We start from the raw sequence: 24,127 nt of genomic DNA, 5'->3' as shown, positions 1-24,127 counted from the left end.
TATGATCCAGCAATGGCACTATGGGGGTATTTACCCAAAGAATACAAGAACACTAATTCAAAGGGATATATGCACTTCTATGATTTCACTCATATGTGGAATTTAGGAAACGAAACAAATGAGCAAAGGGGAAAAGAGAAGAGAGACAGAAATCAAGAAATAGACTCATTACAGAGAACAAACTGATGGGTACCAGAGGGGCAGGGATGGAAGGATAGGTTAAATAGGTGATGAGGTTAATGAGCACACCTGTAGTGATAAGGGCAGGGTGTTGTAGGAAAGTGTCGAATCACTATATTGTACTCCTGAAACTAATAGAACATTATATCTTAACTGGAATTAAAATTAAAACTTTAAAAATACCCATACATACACAAAATTATACACTACACTGGAATAAGAACAAGCTATTGATACATGCAAAAAATGGATGAATCTCAAAAATATTATGCTGAGTAAAAGAGAGTAGACTACAAAAATATATACTGTGTAATTCCATTTCAGATATAGGTCAAGAACAGAAAAGGCTAATCTATGTTGATAAAACTCAGAATATTGGCTACCTCTGGAGTGGGTGTTCTGACTGTGAAGGCACATGAACATTATTTTCAGTGGTACTGGAATGTTTCACAGGTTGATCTGTGTGCTGATTACCTGGAACTATACATATCTAAAAATCATTGAGATTTGTGCATTTTACTATATATATGTTATTCCTTAAGAATTTTTAAAATAAAGACCACTAGACTACAGATTATATTTCTAAGGTAGGGATCAACAATCAGCCACTCATAGCTGATCACATACTCTTAGCTTTAATCAAGGCAAAGCATTTCACTTTAAAGGGTAATCCTTCAGGATAGGGCTATAATTTGTGAATGTCCCCATCATTCCTCTCTGCTTTGAGACAGTGTTCATAAGGTGAATGATTTCAGTAGGAAATGAAAATGAAGACAAACACTTCATTTTTTTTAATCTGCCAACTGGTTACCATAAAAAGTTTTTTTTTTTAAATCACCAACCCATTTCTATCTTGATATATCATAAAAATGGAACCAATCCTTTATCTTATCTAGGAGCCATCTACTTCTGCTCTGCCTGTCTATCCCAGATATGTCTCTTTTTCTTGTGGTCCTCAGAATTCCTAATATTCACTCTGAGAAGTAGAGCTTCTGGTGAGGCCAAGGCCATATAGGCAACTATTTCTTCTTCAGTCATCAATCATTATTGCCTCCTATTAGATTACCTATGAACTTGTCTGTCTAATAAACTCTGCATTTCAGTGGTACAAGTGAGCAAAGAACCTTGCAAAGCTATGTAGCAGAGATTCAGGGAGGGTGGGTGCAAGGAAGTAGAGGAAATGCTATGGTAGTGTGTTAAAGACTTTGTTCCTGACTTCTAGAGGCGGTTGCTAGCAATGGAATTCACTATATACAACCATGATACAAGCTTCCTCTCATAGGCTTAAAACAGTCAAATACAAACCAGAAGGCCCATGTGATGCCTCCAGTATTAAGAGAGCATGGTGTGCAAATCTAGTGGGTAAGTCTACATGACTGGAAAGACAAGAGGTTTTATTTTTTTTTCATACCACCTAATATAAACCTGCTAGAAATAGGCTATATTAAGTTATTGGCATTTATGAACTGTACAATGCCCCAATGTAAGAAATGCCCAATATAAGAAATGCCCCAATTAAAAGAAAAATGGACATTAAATTCCAACAGATTACTAGTGATAGATGGAAATAATTCTACTTGGATTAACAAAATCTTTATTTCTCCAGCATCAACCCATTATTGATGTTAAAAGTATTCAAGTTTATCCAAAGAATCTTTTGAACTTTCCAGCTGAATGAGAATGAGTTAGATACAGCCTTTCAGCCCAAGACGATGTGATTAACTATCCGGAATCTGAACCATCCCCAAGCCAGGTTGACTCAATAACTCATTGCTGGTTCCCTGAAGCCATTTATTTACAACCCATCATGCAAAAAGCCAAAGACAGTTTATAAAGAGTGCACATATCCAATATTAGTCATTTCTGACTGGAAAAAGACCAAAGGACTAACACCATTCAGAAAAGGGAAAAAAGGCTGCCTCTGGAAACCACTCAGCTTGCTCTACTGTCTGGAAACCACTTGTCAAGCTTACTGGGCACCTATGTGCCCTCTACCAGATGTGGACAAAGGGAGAGGGAGTTTGATTTCTATTTTTCACAGATGGGCCCCTTCATTCTGCTCCCAGAACATTGTTTGCCTTTGCCCAAGCCCCCTTTCTCCAGCAGTGGTTTTAATCTTTGGTCTTCACTGAGCCCTCTGAACAATGTTAGATTAAGAAGGAGGAAAGGGGACATTTAATTTCCTCCCATGCTTCTGCATAACTGATATAAAAGCCAACAGTTCCCACAGAAATAACCTACCAAGGTATACATGTATGTTACAAAGGAAATAACAATAATATGCTTAACTGACCCTAGGGTAGATCCAATTTTAAATTAAACTGGCCCACTTACTGTTGTTTTAACATAGTGCTACAAATATGGGAACAAATAAGCCATCACACTGTCCTGTTCCAGGCTACTGTCCTGTTCACATGGTGACTGAGAAGTGACATACTATCTTTTACCCTGCCCAGCAATATGTATCAAACAACATGAAACAAAACTGTGCTTTCACAGTTGAAGAAAAAGGGAGAGAAGATACAGTCAATTGTCTGCATGTTAGTGGTGGGGAAAGACTCTTACATCAGAGTGCATTTCCCTTTGCAATGCTAGGATTCATCTGAGAAGCAAAGGAAGCAGAACATGGTGGGCATTTGAGTTCAAGGTCTAGGGAATTGATAAGCGTAAAGCAGTATAGAAGCCTTTCTCCTGGTAGCAGGCTTGCTTTACAGGTTAAGGCTGGATGAAAAGAAAGAAGCAGATTTTTAAATTATTATTTGAGTATAGTTGACACACAATGTTACATTGGTTACATTAGATCTTGGGTGTACAACATCATGATTCAACATCTATGTTATGCTGTGCTCACAAGTGTAGCTACCATCTGTCACACACACAACACTATTACAAGAACATTGGCCATATTCCCTATGCTATGTCTTATTCATTCCAGAGCTGAAAGCCTCTACCTCCCATTAGCCTTCACCCATTTTGCCCACCCCCCTCTAACTCCCCCCGCCGGCAGATTTTTAGCTCCTGTCCCTGCTCATCCCCACTTTCTAATCTTAAACACAAAGACAGAGCCCTGCACCTTCTCCTGTAATGGTTGACACCTTCTGACAGCAGACTCCACAAACCTTGGCACTGAGGATGTTCCTCATAGCCAAGGTCACTCTGGAGCCTTCCCTCCTCCCTCTGACTTCCTGCAGCTTTCCCTAACCACCTCTCCTGAGCACACACTCTCCTCCATCCATACTTATTTCTCCCCCAGGCATCTGAGCTTGTTTTGTCTGTCTCAGCATCTCCCCCACCCCCCACCAGCACCTCTTCCTGGGTTTCTTATGGGCAAACATTAAGCACCCCTATCATTAACATCTGGCACTTATGTTCACTAATTGAATCAGACAGGGAGACCAAGGAATGATTCTTACAATGTAAATAGCAGAAGATTAGAAGTGCTGCATGGTCTGGTCATGCCTGCCTTTTTGGCCTCGTTTCCTACACACACTGCAGTCATATTGAATTTTCTGTTCCTCAGAGAGGTCAAAGCCATCTTCACCTAGGACCTTTGCATTTGCTGTTCTCTCTGTTGAGAACATTCTTTTTCTATGTCCTTATATAGCTCACTTCATCATGCAAGGGTCAGCTCAAGTGCTACCTCCATAGAGAGGTCTTCCCTGGCCACCAATATAAAGTAGACACCTTCTCTCTTTCCCCATCCCTGATCCCCATCATTGTTCCTCACATTATCTTGTTTTATTTTCTTCACATTATCTTGTTTTATTTTCTTCACAGAATTTATCATTTTACATTAGCTCATTTATTTCTGGATATGTTCACTTTCTGGCAGGATACTTACACTACAGTAGGAAAGACAAACCATCTTTTTATAGCTCTATCGCTGGCACCTATAAAAACAAATGTCTGCATCGAACTATGTAGTAGTTGCTCAATAAGTATTTGTTGAAAGTAGAATTCAAATAATTTCAGGATGTCATCCTACTCATTTGCCTGCTTCCGAACAAGTAACATTTTCACATCACTGATCATATGACTGAGGTTCATGGATGTTCTGTGACTTGCCCACAATAGAGAATCTATGAGGTTTAAGATATTTTCTTCCGTGAAGAGGCAACAAAACATTTTGCTTTTCATGGGTATATTGCTACTCATGATCCTTAACTAGCAATGCAAAGAGCTCTGGGTAAAGAGGGAATTTAAGTCACCAAGCCTTTTAAAAAGCATTATTATTAAACTAGAACAAACTATCCAAAAATTTGTATGGAACCACAAAAGACCCCGAATAGCCAAAGTAATACTGAAAAATAAAACCAAAACGGGAGGTATCACCATCCCAGACTTTAGCCTCTACTACAAAGCTGTCATCATCAAGACAGTATGGTATTGGCACAAAAACAGACACATAGACCAATGGAACAGAATTGAGAACTCAGAAGTGGACCCAAAAGTATAGAGCCAACTGATCTTTGACAAAGCAGGAAAGAATATCCAATGGAAAAAAGACAGCCTTTTTAACAGATGGTGTTGGGAGAATTGGACAGCAACATGCAGAAGAATGAAACTAGATCATTTTCTCACACCATGCACAAAAATCAACTCAAAATGGATAAAGGACCTGAACGTGAGACAGGAAACTATCAACACCCTAGAGGAGAAAGCAGGAAACAACCTCCTTGACCTCCACCGCAGCAACTTCTTACTTGACACGTCCCCAAAAGCAAGGGAATCGAGAGCAAAAATAAACTGTTGGGACCTCATCAAGATTAAAAGCTTCTGCACAGCCAAGGAAACAACCCAGAAAATTAATAGGCAACCAACGGAATGGGAAAAGATAGTTGCAAATGACATATCAGATAAAGGGTTAATATCCAGAATCTACAAGGAACTCACCAAACTCCACGCCCGAAAAACAAACAACCCAGTGAAGAAATGGGCAGAAGACATGAACAGACACTTCTCCAAAGAGGACATCCAGATGGCCAACAGACACATGAAATGATGCTCAGCATCCCTCCTCATCAGGGAAATACAAATCAAAACCACACTGAGATACCACCTCACGCCAGTCAGAGTGGCTAAAATGAGCAAATCAGAGAACTCTAGATGCTGGCGAGGATGTGGAGAAACGGGCACCCTCCTACACTGTTGGTGGGAATGTAAACTGGTACAGCCCCTCTGGAAAACAGTGTGGAGGTTCCTCAGGAAACTAACACTAGAACTCCCCTATGACCCAGCAATAGCACTGCTAGGAATTTACCCAAGGGATACAGAAATGCTGAGGCATAGGAGCACATGGACCCCAATGTTCATAGCAGCACTCTCCACAATAGCTAAAACATGGAAAGAGCCTAAGTGTCCATCAACAGATGAATGGATCAAGAAGATGTGGTTTATCTATACCATGGAATACTACATGGCAATGAGAAACAATGAAATCTGGCCATGTGTAGCAACATGGATGGACCTTGAGGGGGTTATGCTGAGCGAAATAAGTCAGGCAGAGAAGGACAAATATCATATGTTTGCACGTATAGGAGGATTAGGAGGAACTTAACAGAGGACCAAGGGGGAGAAGAAGGGGGGAAATGGTGGGGGAAAGGGAGAGAGGCAAACCATGAGAGACTCTTGAATGCTGACAAAAACTGAGGACTGATGGATGTGGGGGGGAGGAGGGATGGGCATGGAGGAGGACACTTGTGGGGATGAGCACTGAGTGTTATGTGGAAACTAATTTGACAATAAACTATTTGTAAAAAAAAATAAAAAAAAATAAATTTAAATTATTTAAATAAAAAAAAAAGCATTATTCTTATTGGCTCAGAGTATTCTAAAATAATTATCCTTTGAGCTAACTATCCCCTGTTTGTGGTGAGTGCCCAGAGGTGACTGTTAGACTCTTAATTTGATAGGAGGAATGAAGCTTTTAAGTAAACATAGGTACATGGTAACAATACCTTGTCTCTATATAGGATTCTCCTTAGTTTTTAACATTCTCAGCCGTAGGAAGTTAATTTAAAACACACACAAGCCCTCACAAACAGGCCATGAATACTGGGAGACTTAACTGCTCCCAGCATCTGGGAATTCAAAGTAACATCTACTCCACCTTCCTGTGTACAGACATTACAACAGGCCCTTTCAATCTACCATCCCAGAAAATTTTAAGAGCAAATCCAGACCATGAGTTTAAAACAGATTCTAATTTGATTTAGTGCTTAGTTAACCAGTTCCCTCAGACTCCTAAAAAGGTGTATGGCAGCAGGCAGTGGGGGGCTCACCAATGCCTGAATGAGAGTTTGCGCTAACACAATTTCATGTGACTATAGTTCCTTCCTTAAAGGCCATTTGTTCAGTGTTTAAGCACAGTTTAGTGTTTATGACTTTGTGAGGCTTTTCATATAAACAAATTCACAAGTCAGGGGAAAAATTCTTTGTCAAGGCAGGTTTCCTGATTTGGGGTTTGGAAAATATGGCCACCATGATATGACTAAAAAAGTAACTGTAGATATGCATTTAGCACTAATGGACACTAAATGATAGGGAAGTTTTGTCAGGTCTGATTCTGATTACCTGTGGCTGCTGTGAATTCTATGGAATTACACAGAGTTTAATGGTTCTCTGGCAATTTGCCTTGGCTCAGTGCCAAGGCAGCTGATGCTTCAATCAAACTGCTCTCCGCACCCCCAACCCAAGACAATTTCTGTTCCTGTCTGTGTCTTGAGTTTGTCTGTTGATGAAGCCTTCAATGACACCCTCATACAAATGCCAACTTTTTTTTCTTCTTGGTCACTTCTTCTTCCGTCCTTATGCGCAGGTCCACAAATTGCTCCTGTAGCTTTGCCAAGACAAACTGCCTGGCTAGCCTTTATGAAGAGAAGAGATTTTAAGGTTTGATTAAAAAGGAGGAGCCAACAGTGAGAAGATGAGAACAGGACAAATAGGGGTTGGCCCTATCCCTTTCTTCTGCAGGGCCACCAGCTCGATCTAGTTCACTGTGATTGGCCTACAGTATGACCTAAGATAGCAGTCCACCCACAGCATGCAAACAGTTCAGGAACTCATCCCACCAAAGGCAGGTAACCCACCAGACAAAAGAGAATCCCATCACATGGGCAAGTGACCTCCTCTCTTTAGGAACTTAATGGGCTCTGAGGCTGTACTTCTGCCACAGATTGCAGGCATCACTTTTACCACGTTGGTGCAGTGGACCAAGGCCAAGTCCCCCAAGAAAGCCAGACAAGTCCTCTGCAAAGTTGCAAATCTGGCATGTACAACTCTGAGGTGCAAACATCCTGTAGATGGCAAACATGCTGGGTCCAATTTTTCACTCATGGATCCCTGTTCACCCCTGTCCCCCTCCTAAAGTTCACATGGAGCTTCAGCGCTATTAGCACCTCCTACTTTTCGGCTAACGTGATTCCTAGACTCCATGCCCATCTGATTCTAAAGTCACATTTACCGGCCATACTAAGGAGAAAGCTCATTTTAAAGAGACTAGCTGCCATTGAACCAGCAGGAGGGAAGGGCAGAAACCACAGGATTCCTACTCTGCGCTGATTGCCACTAACTCATTTCAGCTGCTAAGGGGAGGCCCTGTTGGGGGAGCCAGGAGAGGAAATGGGTTCCATGTACAGTCCACTTTAAATTGTTCACAATTGCATGCTCAAAAATAGTCTCCACTAAGCATTTAGCACGTCCATTAGCACAAGTAATAAAGCTTTAGACTTTGCTGCACTGTTGGCCCAAACTGCCTAAGTTGCTTCCCTATGGCAAAGATCATCAAATGGTTGGCAAGTCAGATACATGAAGGAAGGAAAAAGGAGCTCCAAGGATGGTTAAACCTGGTACCAGGAAGGATGGTTTACTAGAACTTTTGATGCACATAAATAACATAGAGGGTGAGGACCAGCTGTTGTTAATTTCAATTGAAAGCACAGTAAGGGAAAATAAACTGAAATTGCAATGATGTTAGCAAGAATAACTGGTGTTAGCAAGAAGGAAGAACTTCCTGCCAGAGAAGGTAGGTAAATACTAGGCTGAGCAGTCGGCCAATGAAGGCTGTGGAACTTCCTTCTTTGGAGTGGCTCTTCTGTCTGGGCTATTTCTGTGTGGTGAGAGTGGGGGTAGGGAGGGAGAGGAAGAAAGAGAGGCAGTCAGAGGTCCAAATCACCTCCTTTTCAGGACCGAATCTCACATTTGTAACATTCAAGGATCTTTAACTGGGATCACTGAGAGACACATTAAAAAAAAAAAAAAAAAAAAAAGGAACAAGCAGCTTGTTGCTTATCTCAAATGTTTAGATTTACCACAGCTCTGTAGCCCTTTCCAAGAGCCACGCTTTTACCCTGGTCCCCACAATCTCAATAAAGAAAGCAAAGACTTGCTTTTGGCTCCCTGGGGCCATGCATGCATATGGGAACAATCTTTTCTGAACCCAAAAGCAGGACATGGTCTGACAATTATATTTATGGGGACAAGAGGACAGAATATGTGAAATCAGAGCTGTCCTAGGAAATATGGGATGTATGGTCTCCATGGCTACATATTATCTCTTTCTAAGGGTCCTGACACAGGAGGGAGTTAATTAAAACTGTGCCATGTGGTTTGGGGCCTGGGTTCTTTCCTCGTCTGTGGCAAGATCAGTTAGAACTGTGAAAAAAACAGGATCATTGTAAGCCAAGCACAAATTCTTGCTGTGTAGGTTGGAGAAAGAGGTAGTGTACATATTCTCCCTAGCATCCCCCAACTCTAAAATTTAGCAGGAGCAGACACATGCTACACAGGGGGTGCCCATTATCACTCAACTATATTAATGCCAATAATAAATAATGCCAGGGTTATAGTGGGGAAGAAATGTGGTCTTGCACAAGGGATTTCATTCATTCATTCATTCATTCATTCATTCATTCATTCAAGCAGTGGTTCTCAAAAGTGTTGTTCCTGAACCAGCAACAGCATCTCCAGGGAGCTTATTAGCAATGCCAAGTTTCCAGGAGGTACCTAGGTGGCTCAGCCTGGTAACTATCTGACTCTTGGTTTAGGCTCTATCATGATCTCATGGTTCATGAGTTCAAGCCCCATGTCTGGGTCTGTGCTGACAGTGCAGAGCCTGCTTGAAATTCTCTCCTTCTCTCTCTCTCTCAAAAGAAATAAATAAACTTTAAAAAATGCAAATTTCCAGGACCGACTCTAAGTCTACTAACTCTGGTTGGGGGGCAGGGCAGCAATCTGTTTTAATCCATTGGGGGGCCATTCTGATAAACTTTAAACTGTGAAAATCCCTAGATAAGAAGTCTTAAATAAAACATTAAAAAAAGGGGGGGCACCTGGGTGGCTCAGTCGGTTAAGCGTCCAACTTCGGCTCAGGTCATGATCTCACGGTTCATGGGTTCGAGGCCCTCAGAGCCTGGTGCCTGTTTCAGATTCTGTCTCCCTCTCTCTCTGACCCTCCCTTGCTCATGCTGTCTCTACCTCTCTCTCAAAAATAAATAAAACATTAAAAAAAAAAGAAGTCTTAGTGGCAATGCTCACTGCCAACCAGCAACAGTACCATTAACCAAAAGGACTTAAGCCACAGATATGTTTGGTAGGCCCATCATTATCTCTGCCAATACAACCTACAATACTTCACACAGTCCCCAAACCATGGAATTGGCAGAATTTTAATACAAAGTAAATTACTCGAAGCCTGGGTTTACAGGAGGTAACACAGTTTATCTGCTTCAATATGCCTTTTTCAAATAGGCAAAAGGCCCTTTGGGTTATCTAAATCCTACTCAGGCACACACTCTTCTTTGAGTATTGTGTGTATATTTCAGCTCTTAGCCCTGAACTGAGTATCAATGAACTGACCGGAGCTCACGTTGAGGACCTAGCTGGGAACATTTTATGTTTAGCAGCATTATTTTTACTTTTAAACAAACACAGATGAAAGAATCCCTGCTGAAAAGAGCAGCCATTAATACTAGCATTTGTGCATTTACTCACATTAAATAACAATAAAATGAAACAAATTCATTGTTTCACCTCAGTTTAAACTGATAAAGTTAATTGCAGTAATCAACAGGCAATCTTTCACAAACGTTTACTTGAAAGGAGAAGAAATGCTTACATGTGAAATTTATCAAAGTGAAAGGCCCCAAGGACCAAATCTTGTTAAAAGCCACCTGGTTCTCCCCCAGAGTATCAGTCAATGAAGGCAAAGCAATTTCAACAGTTTCCCTGTTAGAATCATTGTTGACTTCTGGCTGCCAACAAAGCCCCTGGTTCATTTAGGGAAGTTGCACAGCGTTTAAGAACAACATACATAAGGGAAATTTCTGGGTTGATGGTGATGTTCTTTTTTTTAATGTTTATTTATTTATTTTTAATACAGTTTACTGTCAAGTTGTTTTCCTTATAACACCCAGTGCTCATCCCAACAAGTGGCCTCCTCCATGTCCATCACCCTCCCGTCCCCTCTTTCACACCCCACCGTCCACCCTCAGTTTGTTCTCAGTATTTAAGAGTCTAGGGGCGCCTGGGTGGCTCAGTCAGTTAAGCGACTGACTTCGGCTCAGGTCGTGATCTCACAGTTGGTGGGTTCGAGCCCCGTGTCGGACTCTGCGCTGACAGCCAGCTCACAGCCTGGAGCCTGTTTCAGATTCTGTATCTCCCTCTCTCTCTGACCCTCCCCTGCTCATGCTGCCTCTCTCTCTCTCAGAAATAAATGAAACATTAAAAAATTTTAAGAGTCTCTTATGGTTTGCCTCCCTCCATCTCAACTATTTTTCCCCTTTCCCTCCCCCATGGTCCTCCATTAAGTTTCTCCTGTTCCACATATGGGTGAAAACATATGGTATCTGTCTTTCTCTGCCTGACTTATTTCACTCAGCATAACGCCCTCGAGTTCCATCCACATTGCTACAAATGGCCAGATTTCATTCTTTCTCATTGCCATGTAGTATTCCAATGTATATATAAATTACATCGTCTTGATCCATTCATCAGTTGATGGACATTTAGGCTCTTTCCATGATTTGGCTATTGTGGAAAGTGCTTCTATAAATATTGGGGTACATGTGCTCCTTTGCATCAGCACTCCTGTATCCCTTGGTAAATTCCTAGCAGTGCTACTGCTGGGTCATAGGGGAGTTCTATTGTTAATTTTTTGAGGAACCTCCACACTGTTTTCCGGAGGGGCTGCAACAGTTTGCATTCCCACCGATAGTGTCAGAGGGTGCCTGTTTCTCCACATCCTCACCAGCATCTATAGTCTCCTGATTTGTTCATTTTAGCCACTCTGACTGGCATGAGGTGGTATCTCAGTGTGATTTTGATCTGCATTTCCCTGATGATGAGGGATGCTGAACATCATTTCATGTGTCTGTTGGCCATCTGGATGTCCTCTTTGGAGAAGTGTCTGTTCATGTCTTCTGCCCATTTCTTCACTGGATTATTTGTTTTTTAGGTGTGGAGTTTGGTGAGTTCCTTATAGATTTTGGATACTAGCCCTTTACCTGATGTGTCATTTGCAATTATCTTTCCCCATTCCTTTTCCCATTCCGTTTCCCATTCCCATCCCATATTAGTTTTGTTGATTGTTTCCTTTGCAGTGCAGAAGCTTTTTATCTTGATGAGGTCCCAATAGCTCTTTTTTGCTTTTGATTCCCTTGCCTTTGGAGATGTGTCGAGTAAGAAATTGCTGTGGCTGAAGTCAAGGAGGTTTTTTCCTGCTTTCTGCTCTAGAGTTTTGATGGTTTCTTGTCTCACATTCATTCATTTTGAGTTTATTTTTGTTTATAGTGTAAGAAAGTGGTCTAGTTTAATTCTTCTGCATGTTGCTGTCCAGTTCTCTTAGTTTTGAGAGAGAGAGAGAGAGAGCAGGAGAGGGCAAAAAGAGAGGGAGACAGAATCTGAAGCAGGCTCCAGGCTCTGCACTGTCAGCACAGAGCTCAACATGGGGATCGAACTCATGAACCTTGAGATCAGGCCCTGAGCCGAAGTACAACACTTAACTGACTGAGCCACAGAAGCGCCCCGATATTGATGTTCTATATACTGATAGGGACTTGGGATACACAGGGGCTGGGTGTGTCAAAACATACCCAGAGATTTAGTAAGATGTGTGTGTTTCATTGTATGTAAATTTTACCTAAAAAAATAAGAATAAACTGTAAACTATTAGTTATATTAGTTATATGCATGCTGAAATATTTATAGGGATCTGTACTGATCTCCTCAATTTACTTTGAAATGTATCAGAAAATAATAGGGAGTGATGAATAGACAGGGGGAATCAATAAATGAATAGATAATGTTATAAAGCATATATAGTAAAATGTTAATAGAATCTAAATGATGGGCATGTAAGTGTAATGTAAAATTCTTTAAACTTTTCTCTATGTTTGAAAATTGTGTTATAAAATGTGTTATGAAACACATACAGGCAAGAAAAATGCTACTGGATACAATTATCAGAAATAACTTTCATTAATTTAGTCATTTCACAAACAACATACATGAGATGATACTACTATGTGCTAGGATCTAGTTCAAATCCTGCATCTGTTCTGCCCTTTAGTAGTATTAACCTTGGGCAAGTCAATCCACCACTCTGAAACTTGCTTCTTTCTCTGTTAAATGGGGAGAATAACATCATCCTCACAGAGTGGTTATTGTTGGAATTACATTAAAATTGCTGAGTCTTAATGAGAACTATATTGAGTAGTGAACTCTCAATGAATTGCTCCTTGTTCCTTACTCCCTTGAGACCCACAGGGTCTCAAACTTGGAAATCCTTTTAGGACAGCTTCAACTTAATTTCTGAGCACTTTTTGTTTCTTAGAAATTGTTTGCAGCTTGGTCCAAGACCTTAGATTATGGTGTTTGTATAGGACTCAAATGTTTTTAACTGATTCACCTGATATTCAACCATGTTTTGGTTTGCAAACTCTGTTTTGCAAACAAATAAAGAAACAAAAAAGCTAGAAAACAACTTATTTTTTTGAAAAGAGTAGAAGGCAAAAGTTAAGAAAAATAGTGAAGTTGGAATGTAGTCTAAGATAATTCTGCCACACCTATTTGAACCCACTGTCAAAATCCTAGATAGTTATCTCACTTGCTCATCCTCTCCCACAGCTCTGGCATCTTTTCCAGCTCCTTGATGAGTCCCAAAAGTAAAGGAGCCTTACCATTTGGAGAAAGTGCACACCGCTTCTTGTTTTCTGTTTATATTCTGGAAGGATTCTCTCAGCACTCTTCCATTTAATGCAGATTATGATTCACTAACTGGTGTGCGAGAGGTGAAGCATTCCACTTTTCAAGGCCAGGCCCCTGCAAGTGGTTGCCTCTGGCTTTTGTGAGTCCCCTCACTAGTCTGGGGCAACAGGGAGAATAACTGTGTCCCCAAGGAAAGCACTATCAAATTTTGGGCCTGGGGATGCAACCTGAGAACAGGCAGGTGGCTAGGTACCTCAGGAGGTAATAAAGCACAGAGTCTGCCAAAGAGCAGAAATTTGGGCCTGAGAAGCTGTCCAGGAGGGTGCTTTATGAGCCTACTGAGCAGCAATGCTCTTCATAGCACAGGAAACCATGCACCAAAAGTGCAGCAGACTTTCTAGTGGTCAAATCCAATCAGACTTTAATTAAGATGTTTTAGGAGGCAGCTTTGGGCAGCCAAGATCTCCACAGAAGAGTGATCGAAAAGACCTTTCATTCATTTATTCTATAAACAATATACATGAGCTGAGACTCTAGTGTGTGCTAGGCCATATCTTAAATCTTAGTTCTGCCACTTAGTAGCAGTATGACCTTGGGCAAGACATTGTCACTGGGACTCAACCTCTACCCCTAAGGTTTGGTTCAAGGATTAGATCCTATAGACTTTATATATCCTATCACCACAGCACCTCCAGCAGGTCTTTACACAGTTCAAGGAATGGATAAGGTCAATGAGAACAGCAGGTGAAGAAACTAAAAGCTTGCTTTATATGTAAAGTATATCTTGTTTTAAAAAATGTACAAAAACCATTTATAAATATAGTTTTATTTATTATTTACTTTTAGTGAATATAATTTATTGTCAAATTGGCTTACATACAACACCCAGTGCTCATCCCAACAAGTGCCCTCCTCAATGCCTATCACCCATTTTCCCCTCTCCCTCAACCTGCATCAACCCTCAGTTTGTTCTCTGTATTTCAGAGTCTCTTTCAGTTTGCCTCCCTCCCTCTCTGTTAGTATCTATTTTTTCCCCTTCCCCTACCCCATGGTCTTCTGTTCAGTTTTTCAAGATCCACATATGAGTGAAAACATATATCTGTCCTTCTCTGACTGGCTTATTTCACTCAGCATAATACCTTCCAGTTCCATCCATGTTGTTGCAAATGGCATGATTTAAATGTCCATCAACTGACGAATGGATAAAGAAGATGTGATTTATACATTCAATGGAATACTACTTGGCTATGAGAAAGAATAAATATAGTTTTAAAGTAGGTTAAGATAGCAATGTATGATAGGAGATGGTAATTTTTAATGGTAGGATATGTGATACTTGCAGTCCTAAATAATATTTTCTAAAAAAAAGTTGATACACATGCCCCAGCCAGTTAGCAGGGGCCTAATCTTCTGCAATTCCCAGAGGACATGCTATGGAAGATCATGAAGTGCCTTCAGAGGATACTGTTCTTCCAGTGAGGGTCAGTGTTCAATGACAATTTGAGACCCTATCATACATGGAGATGCTTAGATTTTAGACTGTAAATGTGGATAAGAAGCTAGAGAGCATGTGTGGGTTAACCACAACATATGGAGAGGAGGAAAGAATTCATCACCCCATTGTTTACTCATTGTTTTCTACAGACTCTACTTAGTTTTCTCCCGAAGTACAAATTAAGAAGGCTGTTTGGAAATTCTGCTATACATGTGTCTATGTTATATGGCACTTTTCTTATCTTCTTATTGCTTTATAAGTTTCTGACACTACCCCTATCTCTTCCCTATGTAACCTGGATAGTTCAGTAACTCCTGTGTACTCCCAATGTACTTTTCACACACCTCCACCGTTCCATGGACTTACCAAATTTTATTGAAACTGTTCATGGGCCTGTCTCCTGCTCTACTGAAAGCTCCCTGAGGGCATAGACTAGGTCTTTCTCCTATCTTTGTCCCCGGTACCCATGAGTGCTTAGTAGATGTTTGTTGAACTGTTTAGGGGAATTTGAGGTTATTTTTTAAAGTTTTTATTTCAATGCAAGTTAGTTTACAGTGTTATATTAGTTTCAGGTGTACAATATAGTAGTTCAACACCTCCATAGAAGATCCAGTGCTCATCAACAAGTGGACTTTAATCCCCATCACCTATTTCACTCATTGCTCCACCTACCTCCCCTCTGGTAATCATCACTTTGTTCTCTATGGTTAAGAGTCTGTTTTTTGCTTTGTCTTTCTCTTTTTTCCCCTTTGCTCATTGGTTTCTTAAATTCCACATATGAGTGAAATCATATGTTATTTTTCTTTCTCTAACTGACTTATTTCACTTAGCATTATACTCTCTAGCTCCATCCATGTCCATATATATATATATATATATGTATATATATATATATATCTCACATCTTCGTTGTCCATTCATCTATCAATGGACACTTGGGCTGCTTCCATATCTTGGCTATTATAAATACTGCTGCTATAAACATAGGGGTACTTATGCATACCTTTGAATTGGTGTTTTTGTATTTTCTGGGTAAATACCCAGTAGCACAATTGCTGAATCATAAGGTAATTCTTCTTTTAACTTTTTCAGGAACCTCCATACTGTTTTCCATGGTGGCTGTACCAGTTTACATTCCCTCCATAATGAAAGAGGGGGAACTTGAGGTTATCAAGTAGGTTTTATTCTAACTTTGTAACCTAATAGTCCCTTGAACACAGTAGGTGTTCCGTGTACATCTTCTCTGATGATAGTAGCTTTAAAAAGTCTCAAATGAAAAAAATAAATAAATAAATAAATAAAAAGTCTCAAATGTATATGGCACTTTATATGGCTTACCAAATGCTTTCACATTAACTCATATGATCCCCACTGCAAGCCTGTTAGGAGGCAAGTCAGATACTATAATGATTGTCATTTGACACATGAAGGAACTGGCTCAGAGCAGTTAATTGACTTGTGCAAGGCTACACAGTTAATATGAGCTCAGTGGATACTCTGAATCTACCTTATTTTCTCCAGTGTCCATGTTTCTCTATTATCTATAAAGACGAAACTGAGTATATTTGGTGCCAATGTGGCTTCCTGGACTTACTAGTTATTAGATTCCTCTCTCCTACTAGATGAGAACAAGGTAACTAATTATACTAGTACCTGCTGACAGTCATGAGCAGATGAACACCCAACCTCTCCCTGGACTTCCTGTTATGTAAGATAATTTCCTGTCAGAGTTAGACTGTCAATACTTGCAGCCTAAGTCATACTTGATGTATGAGGACTGCTTCCCAAGGAAGACTAAGTTCTTTGAAGATATGGCTCACCCGTTTTCCCAGTCTGGACTTCTCAACAAAACTCACAATTTGGCTGGCTACCACTGACTATTCTTATGGGGGTATGAAAGATGGAAAGGTTGTCGAGAGATTCCTGAAACAAAAGTTAGCTTGTTGCTCAAGGGACCACCAGTTATGAGCCATGTTAATGAGGCAGAAGCTGGCAACAAAATCAAGAAAGACATAGTGTATTCTCCACCCCAGCTCCACAGGCCAGTGTCTGTCCTGGCAGTGCTGGAGGAGAAGGAGCAAGAACATTTATATCACTTCCAACAGATAGTCCTCAGGTTCCCTTAGAGAGATTGCAAGCCAATAACTCCCCAGAAGGCAGCTGTCTACAATTACTCACATTAGGGCAGCAGTTTTCACCCCCAAATCCCAAAGGGCTTTATAGCACTGTGGGTAAGGAAAAGTTCCAGAGACATGACTTTATGTCTCAGTTCTATTAAGCATTCATTGTATGGTTGAGACACACTCTTGAAATATTTCCATCTCCCCAGTAATAGAATGGAAATAGAACTTTCTCTTTCTCTTTTAAGGATACTGGAAATGTGAATAGCATTCATGAGGTATGTATTAAGACCAGGAAATTGCCTTGCACCAGCTTCAGATCTGGACCCTGGAGTGGTTTATAAGATTGGAAACAGAATGGTCCCATCTACTAGCATTCTTTATGTTAAAAAACAAACATAGTGTCCACTATGTGTTCAGTCTTAAGATGGGCTTTTGTGGTACTTCAGTAAGGGAGCCACTGTCTCTGCCCTCAAAGAGTTTCCAGTATGGTGAGAGAGACAGGTGTATAAATCCAGACACAGAATTTAAGAATTTCCGTGTTGTTGACATATGTCTAGAGAACTTGTTAAAGATGAGGCCAGGAAGATAAGCTGGGATAAGATGAATGATGAATGTAGAGGTAATCCTAAAAATATCTAAAAACCCAAAGAGCAGGAGCACTGACCAAACAGAATGGATGCAGGTCAACTCATGGAATAGTGACCAGCAGGCTCCCTGCTGTGTTGGGTATTATCCGTTTAGTTGCTGGGTCCTGAAGAGGTCAAAAAAAGGTTCAGGAGTGGAGAACAAGGCAGCAGAAGAGGTCGTGAGGGGACTCAAAGGAGCATCTGGTATCAAAGTATTCCACAATTTTAACAAAATGTGTGGCTGTATCCATGTCCTCTTTCAATGTCACCTGAATGAGCACGAATGTTACCCTTGGCATCCAGTAGCACAGGGATTCCATGTTTGTTGGAAAGAACACTTTAGCAGCAGTGTGGTGGATAGACTGGATTAGAGTAGCAAGAAGTCAGGGAGTAGTAGAAAGACTTTGCAATACACCAAGGAAGAGAGATAACGGGGCTTAGTGCAGTTGCAACAGGGCATGTTCTTTCTGTAGGAGGCCCAAAGATGCTTGCACAAATAACCATCTCTGTCTATCACCTTTGTTCCTAATAGTTCTCCAGTCTTTTTGCTGCCGTGGCTCCACTATCCCAGCCCAATGTGAGCTTACACACATTACACACACACACAGGTGTATACTTATGTGACAGATTCTGTTTAAGTATGCACACTGAACTAGTGGCTGGCAGGCTATAATTATGGCAGGCAAGAGACTGCCAAGAAAAATTCATTCAAATACTGAGGTCATCCTATTCCCAGCTGTAGGAGAGTGGCTAGAGTATAAACACCTGCTTTCATAATACCACCCTATGTTATGGATAGTCCCGTCTACTTTTTCAAGCAGTCACACAATTATTTTATTTGTTTTCTTAACAATGGTCCTAGGAGACAGGTAAGACTAGTATTATTTAGTTACAATGTATGGCTGGGGAAACTGAGGTTCAGAACAATGTACTTGCCCAACATCATTCACATCACTTAGTCAGTGGTGGCACAAGGACTAAGATGCCTTCTGCCTCTTAGTCTCGTGTTCCCTTCAACTTTCTATATGGCCTCCTTCAGAATAATTCCAGATTGTTCTTATTATCACCTCCTACAAACTAATACTCATTCAATCCATTGTTTTTCAAAAAGAAGTTTTCATTTTTAAGTAATTTCTACACCTAATGTGGGAGTCGAACTCACAACCCCGAGATCAAGAGTCACATACTTCACTGACTGAGCCAGCCAGGTCCCCTTCATTCAATCCATTCCAATGGACATTTCTAACAGAATACTGCAGATGACTCCAGTCCTATTCTTCAAAGCATTGCTCTGGTCTCGGCATACCCTCCAGGAAATTTGCCTTGGGGTTCCAGTTCAGTAACCTCAAGCCCTTCTCTTTTAGTATTTAGGCTGTATTATTGTCTTAGTGTTTTCTTTATGCTCTCCGATTGTGTTCTCATTACCACATCTATGACTTCTGCTTCTCTGGCTTTTCTTCTTTCTGCCTAGCACAATACTTGGCACAGAAGGGAACACTTAGTAAAGTGTTAATGGATGACTTGATCCAATAAAGCCTTACTTCAGCATCAGAATGCCTGAAATTCTCAGTTCACAGCAAAGCACTCTGAATGTGTGTATGTGTGTGTGTGTGTGTGTGTGTCCATGCACCACTCATCTAGTGACCCTGAGGATAACTAAATCAATGCTGTCAAAGTGCAGCATCAGCACATAGCTATTTTACATTCCAGTAGGAACTGAAGCAAGGAAACGTTTCCCCCTAATTTTAGAAAATAAATACTGCTCTGATTCCAAGTGGTATATTTTTGACATCTTGTGTACATTTCTGAAATAGAGTCCAGATGAGAAACCAGCTCATGTGCATGTTCATCCCAATCTTTAGAATGGTAGATTCCCACTCGTGGATATTTTCATTTCTGAAATCCCAATTGCAGAAAAAGGACTAGGGAGCCAGGTTGTAGAAAAGAGCAAGGCCAACATGGGAGTGACTGCTAGACAATCTCTTTGAGGCATGGGGGCAAGACTAGGGCATGAGAAAGAGAAGAAAGGGGTGCTAAAATTTCATCTTTCCTCCCCCATACCTGCCCATACAGATTTTTAAAGGATATGAATGGGAAAGAGCTGATAGCTGCTCCCAGTAAGCATGATACTTACAAAATACCTTTTAGACATAGGTGTGGCCAAAGGCAGGTGAACCCCAAGAAGACAACTAGGTAAAGCAGGTCCCAGTGAACACCACCCACTGGGTTGCCTGGTGAGAAAACCCTCCTGAGAGTCCCAACTAAGGATGAAGGAATCATTTTTCTATTTCTTTAACAACATGCAACATTACCTAAGTAAGTACCTAACATGTACCGGGCACTATGCTTGGCACTTATCATCATCTGCTCTTTTGCCCTTTTGGGAACCATATTCCCATTTTACAGATGAAGAAACAAACTCAGACAGAGATTGAGTCATTTACCCCTTATTACACAGTCTGACTGACTCTGTATTCTGGGCTCTTTCCATGGCACCACTCTGCCTTTCTGAGGTATACTCATGGAGCCCTGGCAACAAGAAGGAAGCTGAAAACCCCTCCCCAGTTAATGTAAGATTTCACAGAGTCACTTGGTCTTAAATGATGAGTGGGACATGCCTTATTGGAGAAAAAGAGGAAAAGATTATTCATTATTGGCTGAAGGGATGGCAGATGCAAAGGGGCTGATGCAGGAAAGAAAAAAGCATGTTCAGGAAAATGGTAAATTGTTTTTTGGGGTTACCTGAAGGTGAGGATAGGTTATGGAACATGAGGCCAGTTTATACGGGGTCTCATATATCATAATAAGAATTGCAGGTTTTCTCCTGAAGGAGATGAGAGACTAGAAGGGAGCAGAGACTAGATATCTATTATGGAAAGAGCATTGTGGCAGCCACGTGGGCAGAAAGTTTAGAAAAGGTACTCCTGGCTGCAGGGACGCTGAGTTGGAAAAGCATGGCAATAGTGAAGGCAAAAGTCAGAGTGGTGAAGGAAATGGAGGCTCAGCTTAGAAAATGCTGTCTCCAGGGGCACCTGGGTGGCTCAGTCGGTTAAGTGTCCGACTTCAGCTCAGGTCATGATCACACAGTTCATGGGTTCGAGCTCCGCATTGGGTTCTGTGCTGACAGCTAGCTCAGAGCCCAGAGCTTGCTTCGGATTCTGTGTCTCCCTCTCTCCCTGCCCTTCCCCTGGTTCATGCTCTGTCTCTCTCTGTCTCAAAAATAAATAAGCTATAAAAAATTAAAAAGAAAAAAAAAAGAAAATGCTGCCTCCAGAGCAGTCACCGCAAGTCAGCCTCAGTTTAACTTCAAAGCTGGGATTCAAGGCTGTGCAGCACCTACCCCCATGGCCCTTAAACACTGCTTGTGTAGCTCTGGCCTCAAGACTAGTAACAAGTCTTGCTCCGTCCTTTGGGGCCTCCCCATTTCTCTCCATCTTCTAAGCTAGCAGCTTTGTAGCTCCCCTGGGCCTAGCCTAGCCCAGCTGCCTGGGGAAGGTGAGGAGAAGTCAGGTAGACTCCAAGTAGAAAGGGCCTTGATTAGCACATGTTTCACATTCCCCACATTGCATGGCAATTCAAAGCCAAATCCTACAGGATTGTTTTCTTAAAGATTTGGCATGAGTTTGGGGCTTCTTCGCTTTCTTTTTCTTCTTCCTCTTCTTCTTATTTTTTTTTTAAGTATGTTTCTGGACTACAGCTATTTCCTCTGTCCTTGAGTTAAGTAATAGCGGAGGGGAAAAGAAAATGAAGGTTTGCAGCAATGCAGAAAACATGTTTCTGGAAAAGTCCGGAGGAGGGAGGGAAATCCAGTGCGGGGGCCCACAGCAATGTTCAGGGAAGGCCAGGGAATGTGGCTATTGAGGGGCAGGTTTTCAGCTAGTGCAAGTGTATAGAAGTCAGGCAAAAGCTTACCTAAGGGAAGTGGGCCCTGACACCCTGGCCAGCTCCAGCCCTTGGCTTCTCTGCCATCAGCACTCAGACTGACTTTGCTCTGGTCATCAGCAGCTGCCAGTGTCAGCACAACCCCAAGGTGTGGGCTCCCCCTGCCCTTAGCCAAGAAAATTAAAGCCCTGAAATGTATCAAAAGCACTTCACAGGCAAAGGCAGCTGGCATTGCACTCCTGGGAAGCCTACACTCCCAAAGAACAGGAGGGTCTTAGAAAAACGTCCCAGGCTTCCCTCTTTTATGTATATGTACAATTCTGAAACCACCCAAATGAGAAACCTGGTCATGTGTATATTTATCTCAGTCTGAGAACCTTCTCACAGACAATTTCAGTCTTGAAATCCCAATTACAGAAAAAAGACTAGGGGAGCAGATTTTATTTTCTATCTTGCTCCCTTCCTATTGTTTCTTCTCTCTCTATATACATATATAGACAGATAGAGATAGAGACATATATCTTAAAGTACAATGAAGTCTTGTGACAATATGTAGCATTTAGGGAAACATTTATAATATTTTAGTTAACAGCTTTATTGACATAATTTACATACCGTATAATCATACCATAAAACTCGTCAATTTTAAGTTTAATTCAATGATTTTTAGTGCGTTTGTAAAGTTGTGCAACCATCACTACATCTAATTTTAGAACATGTTGGTCACTCTCTAAAAGAAACCTTGAGCTCATACACACTCCATGTTGCTGCTCCCAGCCCTAGGCAACCACTAATCACTTTTTGTCTATATAGATTTGCCTTTCTTGTAAGTGGAATCATAAAACATATGGTCTTTTATGTCTGATTTCCTTCCCTTAGCATAATGATTTTAAGGCTCACCCGTGTTGTGACATGTATCAGCACTTCAATTCTTTTTATTGTCAAATAGTTCACCGTTGTATGGATATATCACATTTTGTTTATACAAATGATGGATATTTGGGACATTTCCACACTTTGGCTATTAGGAATAACATTCATGTACAAGTTTCTGTATGGACAAATGTTTTCATTTCTTTCTGGGTAGAATTGTTAGATCATACGGTAATAAGCCATAGATGTACGGGTTTATTGCTGGACTCTCAATTCTAGTGTATTTATCTATATATGCCTTTCCTTATATTACATTGTCTTGATCACTGTGGCTTTGTACTAAATTTTAATTTAAGAGGAGTGAGTCCTTCAACTTTGTTCTTCTTTGTCAAGATTGTTTTGGCCAAAAAAAGTACATGTAACTTAATGTGGATTTCAGAATTGACATTAAATGAATATGAATGAATGAAATGAATACCCAGCTTGTCAATTTCTGCCCCAAAAAAGGCCATTGGAATTTTCATAGGAATTGCATTGAATCTGCAGATCACTTTGGAAAGTATTGTCATCTTAACAATATTAAGTCTTCTAATCCATGAACATAGGGTGTCTTTCAATTTATTTTAGGTTTTCCTTAATTATTTTCAACATTGTGTAGTTTTCAGTGTACAAGTCTTACACTTCCTTGGTTAAATTTATTCCTAAGTGCTCTTTTTGATAGTATTGGAAATGGAATTTTCTTAATTTCATATGTGAATTGTTCATTGCGTGCATGTATAAATACAATTATATATTTATTTATTTAATTTATTTTTTACCATTTTTTTAATGTTTTATTTATTTCTAGGAGAGAGAGAGACAGCGTGAGCAGGGGAGGGTCAGAGAGAGAGGGAGTGACAGACTCTGAAACAGGCTCCAGGCTCTGTGCTGGCAATTAGCACAGAGCCCGATGCGGGGCTCGAACCCACGAACCGCGAGATCATGACCTAAGCGAAAGTCGGACGCTTAACCGACTAAGCCACCCAGGCGCCCCATGGTTTTTCTTTTTTTTTTAATATAACATTGTCAAATTGGCTAACATAAAGTGTGTAAAGTGTGCTCTTGGTTTTTGGGGTAGATTCCATTGTTCATCATTAAACAATTAATACTTTAAATGTTGATTATGTATCCTGCAAATTTGATTTCATTCACAGTCTCTAATAGATTATTTCTTATTGCTTAAAATTTTCTATGTAAACAATCATGTCATCTGTGTATGAATGACCTCTATTTCTTTTTCTTGCCTAATTCTCCTGGCTAAAAATTCTAGAACAATGTTGAATAGAAGTGGCAAGAATGGACATCTCTGTCTTATTCCTGAATAAGGTAAATTTTTCAGTTTTTCACAATTAGGTATGCTGTTACTTGTGAATTTTTCATAGATGCCCTTTTATTCAGTGTTTTCTCATGAAAGTTTGTTGAATTTTATCAAGTCTTTCTTCATCAGTTGAACTAATTGTATGGTTTTCTTCCTTCATATATCATCTGGTCAAAAAATCAATTCACTGTAAATGTAAGAGTTTCTTTCTGAAATGCCAAATCCATTCCAGTGTCTTGATTACAGTAGTTTTATAGTAAGTTTTGAGATCAATAAGTTTAAATCATCTTTCATCTTTATCAAGATAGTTTTCACTGTTTTGTGTATCTTTTAAATATGAATTTTGGTATCAACTTTTCAATTTCTAAAAAAAAAAATCTTGGACTTT

At 40.5% G+C, this 24,127-nt stretch overlaps 1 protein-coding gene across 1 annotated transcript in view; it reads right to left on the bottom strand.

Moving 5' to 3' along the window:
• The window catches only part of SHROOM4 (shroom family member 4), a 125,906-nt gene extending 118,414 nt beyond the window's left edge, over positions 1 to 7,492 (bottom strand). The window contains exons 1-2 of the mRNA XM_039224346.1: positions 7,344 to 7,492; positions 6,944 to 7,046 (exon numbers count right to left, since the gene is read on the bottom strand). Of these exons, the coding sequence (XP_039080277.1) occupies positions 6,944 to 7,046; positions 7,344 to 7,492 (252 nt within the window). The remainder of the gene's footprint in view (positions 1 to 6,943; positions 7,047 to 7,343) is intronic.
• Between the last annotated feature and the right edge of the window lie 16,635 nt (positions 7,493 to 24,127).

This window comes from Hyaena hyaena, unplaced genomic scaffold, assembly GCF_003009895.1.
Source record: "Hyaena hyaena isolate Hyena2069 unplaced genomic scaffold, ASM300989v1 scaffold_1620, whole genome shotgun sequence".
Classification (NCBI taxonomy): Eukaryota; Metazoa; Chordata; class Mammalia; order Carnivora; family Hyaenidae; genus Hyaena; species Hyaena hyaena.
This window is presented reverse-complemented; position numbering and strand designations above follow the sequence as displayed.